The sequence below is a fragment of the Stegodyphus dumicola genome, chromosome 12, assembly GCF_044657685.1.
Source record: "Stegodyphus dumicola isolate Sdum_Otavi_A_Nest chromosome 12, ASM4465768v1".
Classification (NCBI taxonomy): Eukaryota; Metazoa; Arthropoda; class Arachnida; order Araneae; family Eresidae; genus Stegodyphus; species Stegodyphus dumicola.
This window is the reverse complement of record NC_140779.1, coordinates 72,378,755-72,406,340: the sequence shown is the minus strand read 5'-3', so window position 1 is coordinate 72,406,340 and position 27,586 is coordinate 72,378,755. Positions and strand designations below refer to the sequence as shown.

The window sequence follows — 27,586 nt, the reverse complement described above, 5'->3', positions numbered from 1 at the left end:
TGCTTTTAATGATGAATGGACCTGGATTTTTTTTTTTTTTTTTTTTTTTTTTTTTAAGATAAACCAGTGTGTCTCATCTGCAATGAAGCTGTAGCAGTCTTTAAAGAATATAACATTTCTTGTAATTTCACATCTAAGCATAAGAATTTCAATTACAAAGCAATGTCTGAATATGAAAGAAAACAAAATGCAGAAAGTCTTTGTAAAAAATCATCAGGCAGACAACATTTTTTCAAGAAGGTAAACAGTATCCAAGAAGCAGCTACACATGCAAGTTACATTGTAGCATACAATATTGCTAAAAATAATAAAGCTCTCAGTGATGGGGAGCTCGTTAAACAATGCATGCTCCACATTTGTGATGTTTTCTGCCCAGAGAAGAAAAACAATTTTGAGACTGTAAGCTTATCTTGAAAAACGGTGACTTCTAGAATCGAAGACATCAATAAAAATTTGACATCACAATTAGAGTCAAAGAGTGGCTAGTTTAAATTTTGATCCATAGCTATAGATGAAAGCACCAATATAAATGATATTTCTCAATTGGTATTATTTATAAGAGGTGTTGATGAGAACATTGAAATTACCAAAGAACTGGCATGCATGTGTTTTTTAAAGGGAACTGCAACAGGATGTGATATTTTTTGTGAATTTCTGGAAGGGCTTTTAATTTTGAAAGTGCCTATAACAAATATATGTACTATTACAACCAATGGAGCACCAAATATGAGAGGGAAAAAATCTGAATTTCTAGGATTCTTTAATCAAAATTATCCCGGGAACAATGTTGTTTTTCTAAATTGTGTTATATATCAAGATGCTCTGTATAAATCTGCATTGAATATGAAACTCCTGCTTGATGCAGTCATGAAGCTTGTAAATACTATTTGATCTCGTGGGCTTACTCACAAGCAATTTCGAGATTTTCTTCAGTCTGCGCAATCTGAATAGTTCTGTTGTACGGTATTACACAAAAGTTAAGGTAGCTTAGTGCAGGATGTGTTTTCGAGCAAGTTTGGCAGCTAAAAAAAGACAGAGTGTCATTCTTCCATGAGACAGTTCTGCGGAGTGCGAAATGTTAGAATATACAGAATGGCTTTCGGACTTCGCATTTTTCACAGATTTTCTTTGTCATATGAGCAACTTGAATGTCAAGATGCAAGGGAAAATTCAATTGATTGACGATATCTGGGCTCATTTCAAAGCTTTAAAACTAAAACTTAATCTGTTTTCTGGGCAGCTAGCTAAGAACGACTTGCCTCATTTCCCAAGATTAAATTCAATACCCTTCAGTAAATGAAGAGAAGCTTAAGAATTATGAAGATGGCTTGAATAAACTGCATTTTGAGTTTGAAAGCAGATTTCAAGATTTTAGGGCCATTCAAACAGAACTAGATATCTTTACCATGCCTTTCGACATAAACTGTGAAGCAGTGAGGTCAGATTTACAGCTTGAATTAACTGAGTTGCAATCTAACAGTCATCTCAGACAGTTGTTTCTAAGTATGCCAAAGTTAGGGTTTTACAAATCATTATCGAAAGCGAGTTTCTTAAATTTAATAGCTCATGCCCAGAATATCAGTGCTATGTTTGCTTCATCTTATATATGTGAACAAGTGTTTTCAACGATGAACCTTAGAAAGAATTATTTCAGAAGTAGAGTGACAGATGAGAATTTAGCCTCGTTCCTTAAAATCAGTACATTTCACTTCGAACATTTAAAAATGAAATCACAATTTCATTCCTCTCATTAACATATTTAAATTGTAATACTTGTATATTGTTTTTACGGTTTTAAAAAAATTTATCTTGGTCCGCCTAACTTTTTTTTTTTTTTTTTTCTCCCAATTTTCCGCAACCGAAAAAGTTTGCCCATCCCTGGTTTAAACTATATCATACTGACAGGCAGAATAACAGTAACAGAGAATATGTATTCCACTTGTCAAACTTAATATCTAATTATCAGTCACTTATACCATTACAAGAAATGAGAAAAGCCTTAAAAGAATTTAACAAATATATGTATATGTAGGTAGACCTTGCAGAATATATTCCATTTTTACCAGCAATAAAAATTTATATAAGGGATAAAATGCATCATAAGAAATGATACTCACACCGTTCTGACAGACATGTGACGTTCACTGCTATTAACAAAGACTAAAAGTATAAGACTGTTGAACACTTAAACTTCATCATTATGTCCTTAACAGTTACCTCAATGCACATTACAAATGGGACATTTTTTTCACAATAAAATACACAATTTATTTTAGATATCCTATGCGGTCAACTGTGTCAAAACAATATTAAACTATAAATGAATTAAAGAAAGATGCTGTCAATGATTTTGCTATAACATACCTGCTTTAAGCACATCATAACTCTGAACTACAGTTAATGAGACAGTTCTAGATTGGCAATCACTACACTGCCATGGAATCTGTGGTGGTGCAATTACTGGTGGTTGCATGCAACCAGGATGTTGTTGCTTTGCACATGTATCACACTTCACGAGATCACCAGGTTGCGTACACACAATACATAATCCTGAGAGCATCTGTTCTACGTTCTATAGAAAAACATATATATCAGAATAGTTTCAAAACTAATATTTTTTTTTTGTCTAAATACATTTTCTATGAAATACTTGATGATCTACTGCTTTTATGCAGCATGGATAACTTGTTTTTAAATCACTCGTTCCTACACATTATCCTTTTGAATTTATAATCTTTAACTACTCTTTCAACATACCATTCAGTTGCCATTTTATATGTATGTTTGTAGTCTCCTTAGTAAGAAATAAAACTGCATCTTAAAAATTATTCACTCACCAGAGAATGTACAGCACTGTTGATATCCTATTGCCCTGCACATCACTTACCCCAAGGCTTTTCCTTAACTTAGCTGTTATCAGGTTTTAACAAAAGTTTCTTCGAAACTGAAACAGTTCACACTGGCATGTTTAATCATATACTGTCAAATGATTTTTGGCACTTGAAAGAAAGAGACTTGCTTTAGAACACAGTGTTGTGAAATGAAATCATCACGCTACCAGATTAGAACCATCATTTACTTCCAGTTTTATTGCAAAAAGTCAGCTATAAAATGTCCCCAAATCATGTGTACAGCTTTAGGTACTGATGCTGTATCATATGATATTATGAAGGTTTGGTACCGAAAGCTAAAAAATATGGATTACGACATTCAAGAAGCAGAGTACTGTAGCTGGTCTACTGATGTCGGTGAATCCCACCCGCGAGAACTTGTGGTGCTGCATGAGCTGACTCAAGCAGGAGAGACGTGTTCGGGCCTGCAATAATCTGCTCAAATATAAAGACAAGGATAAAATTCTGGAGTGGATTATCACTTGTGACGAAAAGTAGATTTACTTCAACAATACAGGCCCAAAAGGGAGTTGGTCTGCACTCGGTGAGCCTGTTGGCAGCATCAAAAAGCCCAATTTGACTAACAAAAAGATCATGTTTGGGATCTGATGGTATTGCATGGGTATTATCCACAAAGAGTATCTGGGAAAAGGTACAGTAAGTTGTACAGCGAGATGCTAGTCCATGTTGAGGATGCTTTCAAGGAAAAATGTAGAACTGAGTTCTGGTGCAAAAAGGTAATGTTCCATCAAGATAATGCAAGACCACATGTGTCTGCATCCTTTGCCACACCCACCACATAGCCCCGACTTTGCTCCTTTGGACTTCTACCTTTTTTAACACCTGCAGCTATATCTTGCTGCTACTATTTTCCACTCTGCACAGGACCTATGAAATGAGGTTGATCTGTTTTTGGATTCACAGCCATCAAATTTCTGGGCCGAAGGCTTATACCTCCAAAACATCGGCGGTGATTACTACTTGCATTAAAGGTACTGCTTTCATGTTTTTTGTTTCCTAACATTATTAAAATCTTTTTTCTTTTTCTTTTTTTTTCAGAAAACTTTTGCTATAGCCAGATAAATAACCAACAATCACATGAAAAGAAATTGACAGTAGTAGCCTGAGCCTACAATTCCCATTTCATCCATGTCCTAGATTTTGAACATCGTAATGATAATGAGATTCTGCATTATTTTGAAGCACAAGCTCATTTCATTCCATCAGCTCTGGCTGTGTCAATTCGATATGACAAAGATCTGGCCCTAACGTTTACACCTGAAAGATACAGTAACATGAGCCAGCGACTTTGGCACTACATGGCATAATTACTGCAAATGAATCCTATGCTACTTCTAGAATACGACATTCATAATTTTCATTGTACCCTAGCAGCAATGGCATATAGACTTCACTGGTGATGTAAGAAAATATCATTCAGCATTATGTCGTTTCAACTGTGAATTAAAGGGATGCAACCACAATGCCAGCAACCATTATACTTCAACCAAACATATAAGTGTGTTATGAGAGAAAACACAAGTTTGTTTACAACTATTAAACCTTGAATAAAATGCATCCTTTTACCTAACATGTCAGTGAGAATCTGGTAGCAATATATGAGAAAATATCTCAGTTAGCCCTCTGAGTGTTATGATCGGCTTTATCTGGTCATAAGAAGTTTTGCTACTTGTCAGATATTAGCTTCTAATTTAAGACACTTTCTTACTTTCTTTAACCTTTTCGCGATGGCGCACCTTTGTTTAAGACGCTCGAGCGGGATGGAAGGGAATTGAAGGCAGTCACCGTACAGGACGGAGGTTTTGCATCGCTAAGCCTAATTTTATAAAAAAAATCAGAAAAAAAAAAAAAAAGTTTCACTTCTAGCATTGCAATTTTTGGTATCATTTTAGATTATTACTTGAGCTCTTATATATGTTTCATATAAAAGAGGCACATATGTTAAAATTAGCACTTAAAAACGTTTTTTTCTTTATTTTACATAAAAATATACTTAGAAATTGCTTATCTTGTAAAATAATTTTCGGAAGCCCTATTCAAATTATGCCAAAATTTTAATTGATAAAATCCATCAATAAAGTTTAAAATTAATAAACAACACAATAAAGACTATTTACAGTAAGAAGTAACAAAATTTAAAATGAAGACTGAGTGTGGTAAATCTCGAAGCATGGAGAAGTATCACTTTCTAACTCTTTAGAAAATGAATCATCACCCTCATGTGCGTTAATAAATGGTTCATTGACCATACGAGGGTATTCTTCCTCTAAAAAATGGCGCCTTCCCGCCATAATAGACTGGAGGTGAGGCTTTCCGAAATAAAAAGAGAAGAAACGGAAATATATCTGAAGGCAATGCAAAATGTAACAATACTGCACATACTAACCCTAAAAGACCGTGCATAGTAAAGGAAAAAATAGAATAAAGAAAGGAATTGGATATAAATCAGACATGCGAATGTTTCATTAGCCCACAGAGATTTAAAGAGCTCACCTCTGTTTATGCTTTCCCTTCCCCCCACCCTTGCAAGAGCTGATGAGTAAAATACAAAATTCAAGCAGAATATATCTAACTCAAGGTCAGGAACATAAAACTGTGTTCATTTTAAAAAGTAATGGACATAGGATGCTATCTTGTGGCCTTCAGAAAAACGTTCCAGCTTAAAATGCGTATACACATCACCCATCCTCTAAATGCGACCTCTAGTGATGCGTGGAAGGGACGCCCGGCTGTAAGAGACGTTCTTAGGGAATGCGTATATGGGACGCCCGTCCTGAAAGGGTCAATAATGTAAATATCATCTTAATAAATGCAAGTTTATGAAAATACAGACTGAAATAAGTAAATATATACAAACTTAATTAATAAATGCTGTTTAAATACCAGTCTTCATGAAAGATCTAAAATCCTGTGCTGCTCAGAGGGTTAAACAGCAATCCTGAGCAAGAAAGAGAGCATAAATATTCCAGGAGGAAATTCACTAGCTTCATATTTATTCTATATCCATTATAAATTCTTCTGTTGCCTTGTTTGCAGCTCTACTACAGATATGTAATACAACTTTTATCTTTTCCTGATAATTTTTCTGTGCTATTCATGTAATGACGTGCAGTTTCATATAAAAGAGGCACATTATCCGAAACCCACCTTGAAGAGGCTGAGAATCATGCAATGATGAGCAGTTTCATATAAAATAGGTATCTCAATAGCATGTGGTAACATGAGTAAGCTTGAATTTTTTTTATTTATATTTTATTCAGGCTCCTGTTACAGTCAAAAGTCGTTAATCCGGACTCGTCGGGACTTCGGTGATTACGGATTATAGATCATCAGTTTAAATCTGGTAAGATGGCATGCAGAAATTACAAAATTAAAAATATGAAACTGTAATTTATGAAATAAAGAACAATTATGATCTAAAGGGTATCAAAATTTACAAAAAGAAAAAGCTTGATATTTATTTGTTTACTTTATTAAACATTTCTTTCAATGTAAGTTGCTTCGTTTCATGTGATAATACTTTCTCTTTAATTCTATTAAACAAACATAATTTCTTGTTTAGTTACAAAGTTCCGCTGTTCAAGTCCTATTATTGCTGTGTTGAGAATACCGACTAATTTGTCAATCGAAATGTTTTCGTTTTCAATAACCTCTGGGTCACTTTCTTCACTATCAAAAGCGAATTATAATGACGAGGAACTTGATTTAGATCATATCAGACAGAGTACATTGAAATGAAATACTACATTTAGTAAGGAATTATAAGCCAAATAAAATAAAAACATCTGCCCTGAAGATACGGATAGTGCTGACAGATCAACTTCCAATCCGCTGCGTGAAACTGATAAACAGATTTCGGATTTCAAAACATACTTTCGCTTTGTAGATACAAATTACATATTAGTAAATATATATCGGAAATTCTATTTGACATAATCGAAAGTTCAAGCTTACTTTTATGAAATTGCTCTAACAGTCTGCAAAAAATAATAAGCCAGATCCAATTCGAAGATTAAGGAACAACGCAATCTGCAACATTAACTGAATTAGATAATTTTAGCTTAGCTTATACCTCCATTACACATTAAACGCGCATGCGCACAAAATATTCGCAGCCGTAAAGGTCTTACACGCACTCTTAAACGCCTGTGCGCATGTGTGAACGCGACGCATGTGCAGAAAGTTTGTAGCTTTGAGGTCCGGATTATGGGTGTCTGAATTAACGACTTTTGACTGTATTTTCAAAACTTTGTCTAATTTTAAGATGCATTCTTCTTGTTCTTTCTAAATTGTACTTGTACTATCTACTTCTTTCTGTTGAAGGTATTCGTGGTTCATTTTTGTTTACTGTCACAACTTCGCTAAATCGAGACAAGCAGATGAATAAAACAGAATTAAAGTTCTTACCTTAATAAAGTGTAATCCAAGCTGCCGATGTAAGGAACACGATCATTATATTAGCAAACACAAAATAACATACTTATTAGGTATTAGAAGAAAAAAATATCTAGCGATGATTACAAGCGTTGCTTACTGTCCATTGCATAATGCGAGAAGTGAGTCATATAAGGAGAGAATGTTTCTCCTTCTTTTTGGATCAAGTCCAATCACAGTTAGCGGGGGTGAGGGGGCGGTGTGTACAGCTTCATCGCTGTCATTATGAATTGCTCCACAATCTCCCACTCGATGAGCTGTTCTGTCCGAAGTAAGGTCGATTCCTTTTAATAAAATTCCAGCTGCTGTCTGCGCAAAGGTTTCGTGAACATGTCAGCATACATCATTTTACTGTTGCAGTGTATTAATTTAACAATCCCTTGATTTTGTAGATCACATATGTAGTGATATTTCACATCGATGTGTTTGGTGTAACTGCTTCCTTTTTCTTTTCTGGAAAGATTTATGCATGATATATTGTCCTCGAATACGATGTTCGCTTCTTGTTGAGCGAAACCTAAATCTCCCATCAGTTGTCTAAGCCATTGTAGCTCCTGCAATGTTAAGGCTAGAGCGATGTATTCGGCTTCTGTCGAAGATAGGGCGACACAATTTTGTTTCTTGCTTCCCCATGATACCGTACTGTTTCCTATTTGAAATATATATCCGGATGTGGATTTTCTGTCAGAGATATCTCCTGCCCAATCAGCATCACTGTAAGCTTTGATGACTGGTACACCATTGGATTTTAGATGTAATTTGTAATTAATTGTAGCTCTCAGATATCGTATGATTTTAATGATACTGTTCCAGTCCGGTGTTAATGGATTTTCTACTTTTCTGCTAAGTATTCCAACAGAATTTGCTATGTCAGGTCTTGATACTGTTGCTAAATATAAAAGTGCTCCCACTGCTTCCCTATACTTCCGATTATCGGGAAAAACATCATCCTGGTTGTTTTGGTTCTTCGTAAAATTCGTACTCATGGGTGTATAGCTTAGTTTCTTTGGTGACTCTCCGTCAAATTTTTCGATCATACTCTTAATCTTGTTAGCTTGATGAAGTTTAAAGCTTCCATCTTTTTCTCTTTCGATTTCAATTCCTAGATATGTAGACACTTCTCCAAGATTTCGAATGTCGAAATATTATTTGAGAATTCGTTCAACTTCTTGAATTGATTCACACTTGTCGCTTGCGACTAATATGTCATCAACGTAAACGATTATGTAAGTTCTTGCGTTTTTCTCAATTAGTGTGAAGGAACATGGATCAGCCTTTCCTTGAACGTATCCTTGTTTGCGCAGGATTTCAGCTATCTTGCGATTCCAGTTTCTGGCTGCCTGTTTTAGTCCGTAGATACTTTTATTCAGTTTACAGACTATATTTGCTTCTGAAGCAGAGATGTAGCCTTCTGGTTGCTTCATATATATATCTTCTTTCAGATTTCCATATAGAAAAGCTGTTTTTACATCGACGTGATTTACGTGCATTTTCTTTTAAGCTGCTATTGCCAAAATAGTCCTTATTGTGGTATACTTTACGACTGGTGCGAATGTTTCGTCGTAGTCGTGTCCTAATTTTTGGCAATATCCTTTAGCTACTAAATGAGCTTTATATCTGATAACATTTCCTGAAGCGTCGGATTTTGTTTTAAATGTCCACTTGTTTCCAATTGCTTTCTTTCCTTTTGGAAGATCGACTAGTTCCCATGTTTTGTTCCTCTTCAGTGCTTCCATTTCTTCTTTCATAGCTTTTAACCACAGTTCCTTTTCTTTGGTAGGAAAAGTTTGCAGTTCTTCACAGTCTTTAGGAACTTTGATTTCTTCATTCTTAGCCATGTATGAGAATCTGTTTGGTGGGATTCCTTTAGTTGTTCTGTGGGATCTTCTCGGTAATAGGGGAATTTGGACATGGTTCTGTCAATTTATTTTCTTTAAAAGGCCATTCTATTTCCTCATGCTGATCATTTAATTGACGAGGCATTTCTTCTTTTTTGTTTTCATCGAATATTACGCTTCTTCTGATCACGACATTGTTTGCATGTGGCATGTAAATTCTATATCCTTTAGTACGGTCACTATATCCAACAAGAATTCCTTTTTCTGCTCTTTCGTCTAGTTTGCTTCTTTTCTGCTTTGGAACTCGACAATAAGCTGTGCTGCCGAAAACTCTGATATGGCTTAGATTTGGCTTCTTATTATTCCATAGTTCATACAGTGTTTTTTCAACTGATCTTGATGGTAGCCTGTTTTGTAAGTAGGTGGCTGTCATTACGGCTTCACCCCAAAATTATCTTTTGAGTCCTGAATCGAGTAGCAGGCATCTTGTCATTTACATTAAGTATCGATTTTTTCTTTCTGCTCTACCGTTCTGTTGCAGTGAATATGCTACGGAGGTTTGATGTTCGATTCCCTCTTCCTTTAGATAGTCTTCAATCTCTTTGCTTGTATATTCTCCTCCATTGTCTGTTCTTAAGACTTTTGGCTTCTTTCCCAATTTGTTCTTCGTCATGGTTACAAATTGTTTCAATTTGGAGATAGCTTCATCTTTTGTAGCTAGCAGATAGATCGTTGTGTATCTCAAATGATCGTCGATGAATGTTATGAAGTATTTCTTTCCTCCTAGTGATGCCGTACTGATTGGTCCACAAATATCTGAATGTATCAAGTCTAGAACTGATTTTGCTCTATAGTTGTTTAGCTTGGGATACGGCAATTTAGTCATTTTGCTTCTGATACAGCATTTGCATTCTTTTTCCTTTTTGGCTTCTCCGTCGATCCTTATTCCGGTTGCCAGGTCATCATTCATTAGCCTCTTGATTGCTTCATAATTTCTGTGTCCTAGCCTTCTATGCCAAAGATCTATGCTATTTTCTCTTCTTTCTGCAGTTGCAATTTTGGCTGTTTTTCTTTGCGCTTCAACTATGGTATATAAATTTCCTTCTGCTTTAGCAATTCCTATGGTTTTATTTTTCTTCTTTATTCTGCAAATATCTTCTTCATAATTCAACTGTAAATCCTTTCTTTGTAATTTTTCGTACGGATATCAATCCTCCTTCTAGGTCAGGAACGTACAGAACATCCACGAGTCTCACTTCTATTTCGTTATCTTCGTCGTCTGTACAGTATAAGTATCCTTCCCCTATACCTTCGGACTTCATCTGCGTGCCTTTAGCAATTGTTATCTGCTCAGTTTTGCTTCTATCCAATTTGGTGAAAAAGTTTATGTTATCGGTCATATGACAAGTAGCACCTGAGTCAACTGACCAGTTTGAGTTTTGAAATTTTCTTTCTCTGGTGACTTCGAACGTGTAATTCTCAGTCTTCTCAAGATTCTTATTTTCGTTTTCATTTTCATGTGTATCCTCGTTTACAGCGACTTTTGTTTTCTGTTTATTTCCATAGTTTCCTTTATTCGTTTGCTTTTCATTCTTGAAAAATGAGTTACTTTCGTTTTTATCTTTTTCTTTGTGGCTATTTAAGAATCTGCACTCTTTTTCTAAGTGTCCTATTTTTTTGCAGTAATTGCATCTTCGTTGATTGGAATGCTTGAATTTTGTGTTAAAATTCGTTTAAAGGCGGTTGTTTCTTCTGCTCGCGTGCCTTCTTTTCTTCTCAGGCGTTCGTCGATGAGTTTCGTTTTTACGTATTCCAGCGTTAGTTCTTCTTCTGGGCGTGATTCTAAAGCTGTAATAAGATTTTCGTAGCTTTTTGATAAGCCGCTTAGTAAGAGCACTGCAATGTGACTGTCCTTTATTTCTTCACCGATTCCTCGCAGTTTGTCAACGATTTCAAGCATCTTGTTGACATGTTCTTCGAGTTTGTATTCGTTTTCTGCTTTTAACATATACAGAAAGCTGTATACGTCAGAAGGTAAAGTTTACTGGAAAGATTCTTTCTTTCGTGTATTTTCTTTAATTCACTCCATATTTCTTTGGCTGTCATTTTATTTCTTATGTGTACGATTTGGTTGTCTTCTACAAGTAAACTAACGGTAGCTTGTTCATCTCGTTTTCTCCATTCGACGTTTATTTCTTTTGGTGTATCATCTGCTATTAAATCCCATAAATTTTCCTTTTTCAGGATCATTTCAAGTTTGTATTTCCATACTTGATAGTTGTTATTGTTTAGTTTCATGATCGAATATTTATTTTCGCAGCTAGTAGACATTTCTGATTCTGTATTTTGAATGTGCAGTACACAACTATGCAGTTTTGTCACAACTATGCAGTTTTGTTTCGCTTTTGAAGACAGGCTTGGCTTTTCCTTTTTCGGATTATCCAGTGGTAATTTATGGCAAAGTATCTTTTCTGTTTTTTATTCTTGATAGCTTATCTCGACATATTTTATGCGTTTAGTTGAAGTAAACATACTCTTGGCCTCATAATCTATTGTTGAATGTATTCGTGGTTCATTTTTGTTTACTGTCACAACTTCGCTAAATCGAGACGAGCAGATGAATAAAACAGAATTAAAGTTCTTACCTTAATAAAGTGTAATCCAAGCTGCCGATGTAAGGAACACGATCATTATATTAGCAAACACAAAATAACATATTTATTAGGTATTAGAAGAAAAAAAAATATCTAGCGATGATTACAAGCGTTGCTTACTGTCCATTGCATAACACAAAAAGTGAGTCATACAAGGAGAGAATGTTTCTCCTTCTTTTTGGATCAAGTCCAATCACAGTTAGCGGGGGTGAGGGGGCGGTGTGTACAGCTTCATTGCTGTCATTATGAATTGCTCTACACTTTCAATAGTACAGTCATAGATGAAATTTTTCTTTACCGATGTGACAAGTTTTGTAACCAAATTTTTAACTTCCAGGTACCTCTTTTTAAGCAGCAACTTATCTTTGATTATGTACTTTTGAATTGGCCTATATGACAATAGCCTAACAATAAATAACATTTACTGTTCAATATAATTATAATATATTGTAATAAAATTGGAAATACATTCTGTACTAAACACTACACACATAGAAAAACTGCTCAATTACAACGAAACTTCACATGAGCAGTAAGGAGGAAAGTAAAAAATTGGAGAATAATCAATCCAGTTTTATTGTTCAACAAGCATTACTCCAAAATTTTTACATAGATTTCTGGCAGTGATGCATGAATATGTTAGGTCTCACTTATACTCATACAAATGCCATATATAATAAATGCACCTTGAAAATGATACAAGTGTTTCACTACGTATGCTTTCCATGTGCTTTCTGCTCTGAGCAGCCGTGCCTTTTCTATGATTTGCATTTCTGGCTAAATGATATTCACATGTTAAATTTCAAAATAGTTAGGAAACTTTTCCACGTCTGTAGAATTTTTTTTAACCCCGAAAAAACAAGTTCAATACAATATAAAAAACAAACTCAATAAAAAATAAATATAACTATGTGTGATACATCATATTTCATTTTCAAAGCAATGTTGAACTTGTGAAAGATAACATACTTTATCCCTTCACAACTTTCTAAATTCTTAACAGAAATACATTCCATAAGCCTTTGAAGGGCACCGGTATATGTTTGTCAATTTTTTAATCTCGGAAAAAATTATAATTTCTCTACACCAAAAGCTATAATCGTAAGTTTCTAATGTTTCCTTTCGATTCTAAATGGCAGCACCACCCTATGAATGCTCAATATTTTGCAGTTATGAAATTAATATACCTCGTTCCAAGGTATCATGTTTGAAGATTGATAAATTCTATTGGAGGGAAAGAAAAAATTCAAAATCTGTAAAAATATGACGTACACATGCTGAACCTTTTATATTTACTGCATTTCAATCAAACCTGATAATTAAAAGAAGATTATGTATACGTTTTTAATACCGGTATATAATATACACTGGTATATAATATGTACCGCCCCTACTGAGGGTACCTTGCCGATAGATGGCAGCACCAGGCTTCTCCTTCTCTACTGTGAGAGATGACAGCATTTCTTTACATTATAATAGTTTATGATGCAACAATTTGTTTATGATTAATTTACAAGTTGTTTAGGATTCAGTATTATGTTCATGAAGGGATGGGAAGTTTACTGACCCTGCACTAGGACTGAATACAAATTTGTTTGATTTTATTCTTTTTTTACTCTGGGCAAGTTTCATTCGTTTCTATTTAGCTAAAATTTTAACTTGTGCACTTCACCCTTTCCCAAGAAAAAGACTCATCGATTTTGATCCATCTGGGGGTCAAAATTTTACACAATTGTAGGCGTTAAATGTGGCATGTTAGTCCCCAAAAGACACCCTTTGCTTACTGTTTTCCAAAATCCTAGAATCCAACGAAAATGAAAGGATGTGATTGACAACTGATTTGCCATTCCGGAGTCAATCCCTTTGATAAGATCACACAAAGAGAAAGCTCACTTAAAAATACGGGAAATGGAAGTGCACTGAAGGTCCATCTCTTAGTGCAATCACAAAAACTGCTGATTTGAAAGCATGCTTTTATTCTTATCGTCTTTGTTAATTTCAGATGAAAGATTAGGGAATGCAAGAGAAATTTAGGGTTAGGTTGTTTTTGAAATAAATTTCACAGTTTGTGTAATGAGGGAAAATATTTCTAAGGCCCGTTTTAGATGCAAACTAGAATTTATCCAAAAGTTGAAAAGGAGCCCCCCTAAGAGGCCAAAAGAGTTGAAAATCGAAATAAGAGCTTCCAGGTGTATAAAATAATAAAGTTGTTTAACAGTGTTCCTTCCTGAACAAAAAGACATATTGCAACCTATATTTACAAAAAATAAAAAAGGGGCCCTTACGATCCTCGATAATTTAAAGTGTGTGTGCGTGGGCGATTCTTCGTATCATAGCATGAAACATGGTTTTTTAGATATTATCTAAAGCATAAAATATGACTTCAAAAATGCAACATACTTTTTCATCCGAGTCCTAGTGTTTCATTTTTTAATTTTTAAAATTTTTTGGCTGTTATGTCTCCTTGTAATATTATACTAGTTCAGTTACAGCATGATATGATTTACGCATGCAGTGTCATATTTACTAATTTTTTATAAAATAATAATATTGAATTTAAATCAAGTTCAAAAGCTTTTTACCCATATTTTACATAAGTATGTTCAAGCCGGGTTGCATCATCAAAGTGCATAAAAACATAAATTTTATTTTTAAAATTTTAAATTTCTACCAAAATTTTAAAAGTTTTTGTCTTCAGACTTGCATAACTATATTCAAGCACTCATCTCTACAGATGCACATCAAAAGTATGCAAAATTAATTTGAAAATCAAAAATTAACAACTGGCTTCTATCTGGGATAAAAATGTCTTAGAGGGGCGCCGGTATAAATTATATACCAGCTCTTAAAATTTAGGATTTCACTCTAGATTTTTTTTTTTTTTAAGTCTCAATTTCGTGTCTTTAGTGTCCATAAGTTATAGTTCATACAAAATTTTACCACAATTTAAATTATTTTATATACCGCCCCTCAAAGGGATAAGTAAGGATAGACACATGAAAATTAAAAAAAATAATAATAAAAAGTGAATATGAACACACATATGGAGGAAAATCAATCAGAAATAATTGAATTACCTTTCCTTCATCAGAGTTTGCTGTTTGCCTAAGTATTCCATTAACTATAGTAGGAGTATCATTAAGAGGAGAAGAACTGGATGAAACTGAAGAATTGACGGAACTGTTATTCAGAGGAGGAGGAGGAGGAGACACTTCACATGCTTTAACATTATCAGTTACAGGATTTATTCCATTTGGAGTAACTGGATTCATTCCACTAGAAGCAGAGACTACGACTTTGTTCTCCAAACGAGGACGACCTGTAAAAACATCAATTTTTCTTACTATATTAAAAATCTGATGTGGACACCATGGCTTTTTTGTGTGGAATATTAAATTATACACATTTTTACTGCATTTAATTTATTTCCTTAAATTTCGTCAGAGATAAGATTTCTCATTCAATTAATTCCGTTCTCAGTTCGCAGTAAGGCAAAAATGCATAAAACCTCAAAATACCTTCATTAATAATTGAAAAATATAGAAAAAATACAGTTAAAAGAATTTTAAAAAATTACAATTAAAATTAGATTTTCTATGCAAAAACAAGCAATTCGCCCAGCAGGCAACAAGGCAGACTTTTTGGAACACAAACCGGAATTTTACTTTTGATCCCTACCTTTACTTTTACTCGGCTGCTATGCTAAACAAAAATTAGGCTTAGCTGAACTCAAACAATTTTTAAATTGCTGACAATTCTACAACTATTGCATGCAAATTAATTAAAGGCATAAAAACCTTAACCAGAAGAAAAGAATAACTTAATTCAATCATTTTTAAAGCAAAAAATGCACAATTTACCAACATATAAGAAAAAAAAAAAAAAAAAAAAACTGAACTCACTGAGTTGTGAGTATACATACTGAGAGTGAGTATACATATATATTTATATACTTTTGGTGCAGCCGATTGCAAACAAAAAGAGAGGTGCCCAATTACATGTTGTAGCAATCCTGTATATAAAATTTTAATGTTCTGAGGCTACTTGTTTTTTTAGTTATGCGAGATACATTCATACATACATATGTACACTGCGCAAAAAAAAGGGGGGCAGTTCTATATCTCCCGTTCTACTGGGCCGATTGACAAAATTCAAATTGCATTTTTCATGTCTCGAAATCGCTACTTAGGGTATATATTAGATTTATACATAGCACTATTCTAACATAGGTATCTTGACACAATATCGGACTTTTTCTGAAATAACATACAAATTGTTTTAAATATTTTGATTCTACGATTCAAACTATGCCAGAAAGCCAAGTTTTGTAAAAATCATACAAGTAGTTTTTGAGTTTTTTATTCAAAATTTTCTAACATATACACGAATTTACATATTTTCACGTTTTGAAATTCGGCATCTTTTTCTTGAGTGATAATAACTCCAAATCTGATTCATGGATTTTTGTTACATTGCCACAGCTATTTTTAACTTTAAATTTCAAATAAATTTTTAGAGAGAATACGTTATATGAAAATTTCTCCTTTAATGATGCGTAATAAATATTTATTAATACTATATGAAAAGGTATTGTTTTTAAATTATAGATGATATTATTCAAATTTTAAATTTTTTACTTTTTTAAAATTTCTCTTTTTTTCCTTTTTTTAAAAAAAATATTTGTAAGAGTAAATTTTTACTTTTGTCGTGTTATCGTCTTTTACTTTAACTGCATATAAACTGAATTGTCTAAAACTGAGAAAGTTCATTTGAGTTTATTTTCACAATGTTTTTAAGCAAACAGGTCATTGATAGTTTGGTTCATGTCCCAGCTTTATTTTTACATTAATCCTCTTTGAAAGAATGTTTTAAGTAGCTAAATTTCTCTTGTGTTATAGATTGTATAAAAAACATAATCTTTAATATGATTCAGATTGTTTGTAGACAATGTAATAATCGGGTCACTCAGTGGTACAGAATAAACATTGCTGGGCTGTTTTATTTCTTTGTCATTTAACAAAAAATCTTTTAAATTAAAATATTTATCCTTTGGACTTTGCTTTAAACTTTATTTATACTTAAAATGCATAGAAAATGAAAAGCTGTCTTTAACTGAAATGCAGTTGAAGTAATTGATATATACATATCAAAAGAGAGATAAGAATGCAAAATTTATGGAAGTGTAAGAATCGAAAAATCTTAATTTTCTTGTGATGAGCACTGATAATAAATGTAAAAGGAACGAAGAAAATTAGGGAGAAACGTAAGCAAAAATTTAAAGGGAATTTGGCTATCAGAAATACCAAGGTGTTTCGAAAAGTTGGATGCTTTTGAATATACTTTCAGAATACTTCCATATATATTTGGGTGTTCAAAGAGAAAACACTTGGACATGTACACCAGCAAATACCATCAATTGAGCTTGTGCTAACAGAAAATATAAAAATGATATCATTGCAGATTAATATATATAGTTATAGAACATCATATCATCATAAACAGAGAATCCCATGATTTCTTAGTCAAATTATTTGAATATTCAGGAATTTATCCAGTGACGTATGTGGATGTCACCTAAAGATGTTTTCCCTCTTGATGAAACCAGTCTTTCCTTTCATCTCATGCCTTAAAATGCTTAGCCTCTAAAGACTAATAAAGGCTCAGACCAACTATTGATGAAATGGATTGAATTGAATTATTAAGTTACGTCAAAGCAGGGCTATCTGCCTAAAAGGAAGGATGCCTTTGTGAAGAACTTTCTAAGGGAAATCTTTCTAAGGGGTTACTACGGTGTGGCAAAGCAGGGCTATCTTGCCCTAAAAGAAGGTATACCTTTGTGAAACCAGCTGGCATACATGTTAGAATGAGAAAAATCACAAAAACGCCCATGCAACCAGCCCATTTGTCGGGATTCGAACCCCGGAGCGAACTACCAGTGTTCAGCGACTTTAACATTCGGTCGTTTGTGGCCCTTTATGAAATGGAAGGCGATAACTTTATTTAAAATGAATGTCAGAAATACCAAGATGTTTCGAAAAGTGTTCGAAAAGAAATGCTTTTTAATATACTTGCAGAGTACCTGAAGAAAAAGAGAGAAAGAAAGAAGGGAGGAGAGAAGGAAGAGAAGAGATTACAACTTTGTTCTGTTACACCACTTAACTTACAACCATTAAGAGGTGGAAAAAAAATTTGCATAAAATTTAGTATTTTTTTAAATTTAAAACTTTTTAATCTTATGATATTTGATTCTTGCGATTTGAAAAATAAAATATTTGACTAAAATATGAATAACATTTTAGGAAACTAAATGTAGGATGATAAAATTGTGTAAAGCAACAAGCACAATGTTAAAGCTATTTAAAGCAATATATGCAAGTCATCCTAAGTTAAAATATCGTTTATACATCTTTCTCATTTATATATCTTTTCTGAATGGAACATTGAAAGGCATGTTAACTGTGATTTACTGTAATTTCTGTTTTAATATATTCAGCTTTCAGATGCACTGTAGTCTGGGACACAAAGTATTCTTCCGAAAGAAACACAATTCAAATAAATAAAATCAAATCCTGGAAAATTTATGTTAATAAATGTATTTAAAATGGTCAGTTTAAATGAATAAATAGAAAATTTGAAGAGACAATGCAACACAAACAATTAAAATAAATGTCTAAAAATTTAAAAATTACCTAAAATAGTAACTTTGACAAAATATATATATATATAAAGAAAACTATTTGAAGAAAAAAATAAAAGATGCACCTTACATTTAAACTACGCAGTTTGAATCGGTAAATAGACATTTTTAAAACAGTTATTGAAACAATGCAACTTAAACAATAAAAATGAAATTCGAAAAAGAAAAAAGAATATTTAAAATAATAACATAAAAATACAATATAAAGAACATTATTTGAAAGAAAGAACGTTGTGATTTTTTTTTCTCTCACGGGAAAGGAAAATAGGTTGCCATATATTAAGAAGTTCGCCAAGTGAACTATTCTTGGCACAACTGGAGGAAAAAAAAAAAAAAAAAAAAAAAAGAAAGAAAAAGGAAGCAACATAAATTTGTGAATTTCTCCATAAATTTTACACCAAATTTTACAAAATTTCATATTTGAGCATAATTTGAGTCGTAGAATCGAAATGTGGAAAACATTGGTATGTTATTTTAGAAAAAGTCCGATTGAGTCAAAATACCTGTGTTAGAATAGTGCTATATATAAATCTAATATATATCCTAAGTTGTTCTTTCGAGATATGAAGAACGCAATTTGAATTTCATCAAATGGCTCAGTAGAACGGGAAATATAGAATTGTCCCCTTTTTTTTTGCGCAGTGTACATACATACAAACGACATGAAAAAAAAAATTTCTTCTGAATACATTTTAAATTAATTTTATAATCCATTTGGGGAAAAAAAAAATTATAAATCGTTCATTCTGTTCTTACTTACAGATGTCAAACAAAAGCATTGTTAAATTGCACACAAAAGCATTGTTAAATGGATATTTTTGTTGAAATACAATACTCAGAATTTTCTGTTATTACAATACTTCCATTACTTTCTACAAGGAAGTAAAACTACACCCTCTAATACTTTTTAAAAGCATGAATTTTTTATCTGAAAGCTCCAAAACAGAAGGCTAAAGAAGGATGCTTTTTAACCCTTCGAGGTTCGGTGCATAAAAAAAATTTTTTTGGAAAAATTAACTTTACACATAGGTAATTAGCGCCTAATACAACATTAATTCATGAAATATATATATATATAAACATAAATAAAAAATTTTAAGAAAGGTGGTAAACCTTTAAGGTAATTCATGACATGGTGGGATACTGCTTATCCCACCATGTATCTAGAGCAGTGGTGCCCAACCTTTGGCCTATCGCGAGCACATTTCCAAAACATCAACATTTTTGTTAAACATATTTCCAATCTTCTACATCTGAAATATTAATATTGGCAAATGGGCTTGATAAATAATAATACTGGTTGAACTTTATGGAAATCAGAGAAGCGGAGTTCAAAATTATTTTTCAATGCATAGATTTTCCAAGTATTTCTCTGTTTCAATTGTTTTGTGTTTATTAATATGGCTTGATAAATTCTGAAAATGGGTGAAATTTTTTTCTTTCATCTGATTTATCCACAAATTTAACTTTATCTGAAAAGCAGTTACAGTCCCAGTCAATTGAAAAAGGGTTTTTTCTTTTCCCTGGAGATCTTCGTTCAGTTTAGCTGTTATATCCGTGAGAAAACACAGATCGGATAACCAATTATTATCATCCAATTCTATATAACTTTCATTTCCGGATTCAAAAAACTGCTTCTTTGGCGAAAGAAGTTCTACAAATCGAAGTACTTTTCTCCTGCTGAGCCATCTAACATTGAAATGAAGCAATATGATTCCATGTTCATCAGTCAGCAATCAATTATTTTATAACATCTTGCAAGATATCTCTTATGACTATAAATGATTACCATATTTTAACAATTAAGAATTTCAAAATTCCATCTTTGTGAATAAATGAAGGATTATTTCAAAAATATTTTTTGTTCATAGTACCTAATCACGCTGGCAAGCACATACAAAACGATCAGCGAGCACACTTGTGTTCACGAGCACAAGGCACCAGTGGTCTAGAGCAATAAAATGGCATCTTTGCCTCAGTGTAAATTCTCCTAACATGCTTATATAAAGTGACAATTTTAGCAGCCGAATGAAAATGCAAGATATAAAAAAAGTTTTAGAATAATTATCTATAAAATATTGATCATATTCACAAAATAAAAAATATTTTTTTTCAAAAATAAATAAATAAATAAATAAATAAAATAAAATAAAAAAAATCAATCGCTCTCTGTATAAGTTTTTAGATATTGTTTAATGATTTCATACTAGAATTTGAAACAGAGAAGATTTCTGCTCCAGTACTTTATTTGCTTTAGGTTTCAAAAGGAAGATATTTCGGAGGCCATCATGTTTATTTACATTTCACCTCTCTTTCCTCTGCTTAGGATATTTTTCTATGATGAATCACACTCACATATCTATTCAGTATTTAATGACGTTTCATATTACAGGGTTATATTTTCATTTTCTTTCGGAAAAAATACTAAATCTTTTTCAAGTTTTAACATTACTGCAATTTATTAAAAAATACACATTTGCATTATCTATATATTAAACGAACATGATACTTAATTAAAAAAAAAATTGAACGCTGCTGCCATCTAGTAGCAGAATTTCCTACATGCAGGGTGGGATGTATTTGTACCACCTTTGAATTTCAAACATTTTTAATTAATATATATGAATTGAGATAATAATTTTTATTAGAAAAGGAAACTTTCAAATAAAAATATTCATTCTAGCACCAAAAGTTCTTCAGACGATTTAAATTGCATAAGAAATTAAGGAAAAACCTACTTCAAAATTAGACCTGCAAAGAATTCTTATTTTACATTATTTTCATGAAAGACATAATTGCAGACATAATTGTATGTATTTTAAATGGAATTTTGCAGCTTTTAGCTGGGAGATAAAAAAGGTGAGATGCCCGTCAAAGGGTTGGTTACAGAAATTATAGGTTTTTATTTACCTTTAATTTATTTTTATTTTTTCTCTTATTACTATTCTGTTATTAATAAAGTCAAACTTATATATTCAAAGTCGTCATGATAAGCCCATGATGTGAAGACTTTTTACTTTTCTAACAATAGTTCCTTTTTCAACCTTTTTCTGTAATTTTAAATAACAAAATTAAAAAATCTAAAATTCAACTTTATGGATTTTTCTACTCATATCCACAAAACAATTATTTAAAACTTATTGACCGCTTTTTGGGCACCTTTTTGAGTCTACTATTTTTAAAGAAAAATTGATTTAAAATTTAATTAAAGTTTTTCACAATAATAATTACCATTTTTGTTTTAAAAAGAGTCAGAATTTAATTAAATTTTATTTTTAAAGTAATATTTTCTTTTTCCAAATTAAAATTTTAATAGAAGTGTTTAAAAGTTTTTCTTTTGGTTTCAAAATTCCATCTTTTGTTCCAATTTCAGCCTTTTGAGCAATTACCTTTTTGACAAGGTATTTTAGATTCACTAATGAAGACAAAATGGCAAACCTATACGTCACTACTGTAACCATTTTCAGAGTTTCAACTGTGTTCTAATGAAAGTTTTTATTGCTTTTGTGAGTTTCAATCAAGTCTTTTAACTAAAGTTTTATAATTTCACTTACATTTTAAAATGCTTGGATTACATGCAATTTGTTTAAAGGTTAAATTTTGATTTGAATTTTCCCCTGAAGTATTTCATCATTTCACTTACGTTTTCATTCTTTAACTAGAGTTCTCTTTATTTAATGTACAAGATTCTAATTAGAATTTACTCTGCTTTTTTTTTTTCCTTGCTTTGGAGAGCGGCCAGAATTTTTGGGTGAACTATTATAATTAAAATACATTGAAATGGTTCCTTGGCTAATTCTGGATACAGAAATGATTTCAATATTCTTTCCTCCTGACTAAGCGGCATTGAATTTGATTGAATTCCACTTCTATTATGTTCATTTTTCTTTAAATCTCTTTAATTTTTTTGAATTAGGATATCGCTTGTTTGAAAAGTTTTGGTTTTAACATTTTTCAAATTCTTAATTGCATTTATAGGATTATTTGAAATCTATTAATTATGAATTTCAATTTTTGGTCTTTGTGAAAAATTAATTCTAAATTTCTTACTTTATGTGTTTATTGATATATATATATATATATATACTTTTGGTGCAGCTGATTGCTACCAAAAAGAGAAGTGCACAACTACATGTTATAGCAGCCCTATATACGAAATTTCAACATTTTGAGGCTACTCGTTTTTGAGTTATGCAAGATACATACATAGTACAGTCAAAAGTCGTTAATTCTGACACCCATAATCCGGACCTCAAAGCTACAAACTTTCTGCGCATGCGCCGCGTTGACGCATGCGCGTAAGACCTTTACCGCTGCTAATTTGCGCGTGCGCAAAATACGTTTACGAATGCGCGTTTAATGTATAACGGACGGGATAAGCTAAGCTAAAATTATCTAATTATCTATTTCAGTTAATGTTGCAGATTGCGTTGATCCTTAATCTTCGAATTGGATCCGGATTATTATTTTTTGCAGACTGTTAGAGCAATTTTATAAAAGTAAGCTTGAACTTTCGATTATGTCAAATAGAATTTCCGATATATATTTACTAATATGTAAAGGATATACAAAGCGAAAGTATCTTTCGGAGTCCATTAAACAAAAAGTGGAATTGCTGCAAAAAATGGATAAAGTTTATCTAAACTTTAACGTTTGTTTATCTAAACTTTGTTTATCTTTAACGCAGATGCGGCCTGCATTGAATTGGAAGTTGATCTGTCAGCACTATCCTTATCTTAAGGGCAGATGTTTTTATTTTATTTGGCGTATAATTGCTTACTCAATGTAGTATTTCATCTGTCTTTGATATGATTTAAATCAAATGCCTCGTCATTATAATTCGCTTCCGATAGCGAAGAAAGTGACAGAGGTTATTGAAAACGAAAAAATTTCGATTGACAAATTAGTCAGTATTCTCGACACAGCAATTATAGGACTTGAACAGCGGAACTTTGTAACTGAACAAGAAATTATGCCTGTTTATAGAATTAAAGAGAATGTATTATAACATAAAACACGAAGCAACTTAAACAACTTACATTGAAAGAAATGTTTAATAAAGTAAACAAATAAATATTAAGCTTTTTTTTTTTTTTTTTTTTTTTTTTTTGTAAATTTTGATACCCTTTAGATCATAATTGTTCTTTATTTCATAAATTACGGTTTCATATTTTTAATTTTATAATTTCTGCATGCCATTTTACCAGATTTAAACTGATGATCTATAATCCGGAAAAATCGATAATCCGGAATCGCCGAAGTCCCGACGAGTCCGGATTAACGACTTTTGACTGTATATATGTACACACAGACAGTTATAAAAAAATTCTCTTTTGAAGCAATTTTAAATCCTTTTTGCAGCCTGTTTTGGAAAAAAATAATTCTTTATTCTGTCCTTACGTACAGATGTCACACAAAAAAATCATTAAATTGCAATGAAAGTTGTCAAAATGGATATTTTTGTAGAAATATGGCACCCAAAAATTTTCATGATTTTTGCACAAGGAAATAATAATCTGTTTAACTATATTATACTTTAGGAATCACACAGACCATGAAACCCTGCAACGATAAACCTGGCTTATAATGAAAGATTGTTTTGGTCTCATGCAGTTTCTTTTATACTTAATATTTGACATTGTTTCAGTGAGCCTTCAAGAGCACAAAAATCAGATGTAATGAACTGTATGAATGTCTTTTATTGAAACCTTTTTTTGTACTTTTTATAATTTTTCTGGAATTTTTGCAAAAATGGGGGGAAAAAAAGGGGGTCATCCATGCTTAGGATTTAGGATCCATTAAAATCATCCATGCCTAGGATTTAGGAACCACATTTTATCACATTCCACTCACAAAAGTTAACATCTTAATGTAATTTTACTTTTACTCCTCAGTTTTCTCTGCGCTCTTAATGAAGACTATACGGCACAGGTGTGACATTCAACTCTAGGAGAATGAGGACACAATAGCATATCATAGGACATCACATGGTGTTCATGATTACTGAAGCAAAAATTATGAAAGGGCTCTCTGATGAGCTGCCAGACAGAATTCTACTCACAGCTGACGCTATGATGGGAATTTTCATTATTCAGGTAAAGAGGAAGTTGTGAATCTTACAAGCTTGTGGTTTTACACTTGATTTTTCTTTTTTAGAATGAAGAGTTTTGATGCTTATCTATTTTTGTTTTGTTTTGTTTGTTTGAACATAAATGTTCCCCAAATCCTATCCAACAAATTAAAATTTTGCATTCTTTATATAGATAGCAAGAAATAAAATATTTTTCATGAAAGTTATTCAATCCTTGTGTTGCAACCATACACATCTTGGAAAAAATGATCATGTTTTCACTGGACATTATATAACACACACAGGTGATAAAATAATCTTCCTTTTTTCATATTTCCCAGAAAAACAAATCTCTCACTTATTCTTCGATTCTCTCTGCACTCTGCTTCTGCATATCAAGAATTTATCGACATATCATCTGCACTCTGCTTCTGCATATCAAGAATTTATCGACATATCATGAGCTGTAAGCATAAAGTTTCTGCACTGAAGATAGGGTGAATCTTATTCGAAAACTACAAAATTGATGCAGCTAAATTAATATCTGCCAGAAGCAGTTTATGCAAATCTATAGTTGGTAGGTACCTCATGAAAAAAATCGAAACTATAATTTCTGCTCAGGAAAAAATTTGAATACAAGAAAAGAGCTGATGAAGGTAAGGTGCCATTTGTCTTTCAGGATAGTTTTGAGTTTATGTATAGTTCAAGAAGGGCAGAAATCTTTGAGCAGTATGTCTGCTCAGTGCATCCTAGACATGCTGTATGGGATTCAGATCTGAAGAATATGCAAACTATGTCGTGCTCAACATCTCTTGCTAGTTAGTTGAGCACTTCAGCTATTCTATGCATGCAGGCACCGAGATCCATGAACAGAAAAATCCAAGTTTGCCGGACATTCTACAGATGCTAATGAGTTCCCCCTCGCTTTCTCCACATTATCTAGTGTCTAGAAGCATTGTTGATGGTCACAGAAAAATGACGCTGGACTAATGTTGCTAATTCCACTGAATATGCTTCCTTACATCAATATAATCCTTCCCAATGATGACATATGACATTTTCCGAGAAGAATGCATGCAACTGTACATATAAGCCAACATCATTTGTTTGGTTTAATATAGCGCCCTCTTGTGAGAGGAGCCAAATTTAGTTGAGTTGGTTGTAAAAGTAGGTACGCAGCAGACCTATGGTGTGTTCGTTCGTTCCACTTTGTCTGTGCTAATGGAGCACCTAACTTGTAACCATGTACATTATGTAAATAATTAAATATTTGTGTGGCCTAACTTAGATAGTTTTATTTTGGAACCAGCGGCAATTATATCTCGTAACTCATAGCATTTTATATAAAAAAAAAAATTGATGGTTCGCTCGCGGAGTTGTTTTGTTTTTGTTAACTAAGTTCATATTAGAATAGAATGGCCACTATGGTTGCTTTAAATAGAAAGAAGGGCTCACTGAAAGCCCAGCTAACTAGAATAGAGACTGTCATAACGGATAGTACCAGCGCATGGACAAAAATCAAAATTGATGCCAAGCTCAAGGCCTTGGAAAAGATGTCTGTTGCATTGGATGCCTTTCGATCGGAATATTATATTGCTGTGCCTGAAACTGATGATACTTCTGAATTAGAAGAGGAGTTATTAGATCTAGAAGTAAGAATTGACAATCTAGAGATAAGTTTCAATCAAATGTTAATTGATAATGTTGCTAATATTAATAAGGTTGATATCGCAAAGAGTAGTTGTAAAATAAAGTTACCAGAAATTCCACATCCGCAATTTAGCGGAAAGTATGAAGAATGGAGCATGTTTAAAATTGAATTTAATAATATTGTTACCTCGAATACTCAATTAACAGATGCACCAAAGCTACATTATCGGCATGCTGCTCTTAAGGAAGAAGCAAAATTGTTGCAAACTCAGGAAGATACTTTTGAATCATTATTTAGGGCTTTAGAAAATCGCTTCGAAAACAAGAGAATTCTTGTTAACATTCACATTAAAGCTATTTTAGAATTCGAAAAAATTATTCATGAATCGTCGAAAGAATTAAGGCGTCTAGTAGATGCTGTGAATAAAAACATTAGAGCTTGTAATAATTTGGGTTCCGAACAGAACAAATTCTCTGATATTTTAATTACTACTGTCATTTTAGACAAAATAGATAAGGAAACTCGAAAACAATTCGAATTATCGGTAAACACTTCAGATGTTCCTAATTTCAATAACTTGATGACATTCTTAGAAAAAAAGAAGTCAAACTTTGGAAAATATATATATATATATATATATATATATATATTTTCCAAAGTTTGACTTTTTTTATATTATATATATATATATATATATATATATATATATATATATATATATATATATATATATATATATATATATATATATAAAAAAAAAAAAACCAATAAAATCAAAACAAAAGAATGAAATCAAAACAAAAAACTTTCTTGTTCATTCAAATAATTCGGAAAGAAACTGTGTTATATGTAATTCGTCACATTCCCTTTTTAAACGTAGCAAACTCCTTGATATGAATTTTGGTGAAAGATTTACGCTAGTAAAACGAAATAAATTATGTCTAAACTGTTTTGGGAAAAAGCACATTGCTTCACAATGTCGATCGAATCATTTTTGCAATATTTGCCATTCAAAACATCATACATTGCTTCATAAGGATGAGTCATCGAATTCGGATTCTGTTTCAAATAAACATCCGCAGACGATAGAGCAGAAGACAGCTAGGGGAGAGGATATTTTTCCGGCGCCTAATGAGAAGGCGACGAGTCTTTCAAATTGTTTATTAGCTACGAATAAAAGTGTTATCTTGCTATCTGCGCTTGTTATGATGAAAACTTCGAAGGGGACATTCATCAAAGGAAAGGCTCTTCTTGACAGCTGCTCACAGATTAACTGCGTGTCTGATCATTTTGCAAAACAATCAGGGATTAAAAAAAACAAAGATTTTCG

The 27,586-nt window shown here is 32.4% G+C and overlaps 1 protein-coding gene across 3 annotated transcripts in view; it reads right to left on the bottom strand.

Annotated features, from left to right (window-relative positions):
• LOC118185475 (PHD finger protein 21A-like) overlaps positions 1 to 27,586 on the bottom strand; it is a 132,591-nt gene that overhangs the window by 24,871 nt on the left and 80,134 nt on the right. For all 3 annotated transcript variants that reach the window (XM_085806561.1, XM_085806560.1, XM_085806559.1), the window contains 2 exons: positions 14,916 to 15,157; positions 2,365 to 2,572 (listed from right to left, as the gene is read on the bottom strand). In XM_085806561.1, coding sequence (XP_085662687.1) covers positions 2,365 to 2,572; positions 14,916 to 15,157 — 450 coding nt within the window. The remainder of the gene's footprint in view (positions 1 to 2,364; positions 2,573 to 14,915; positions 15,158 to 27,586) is intronic.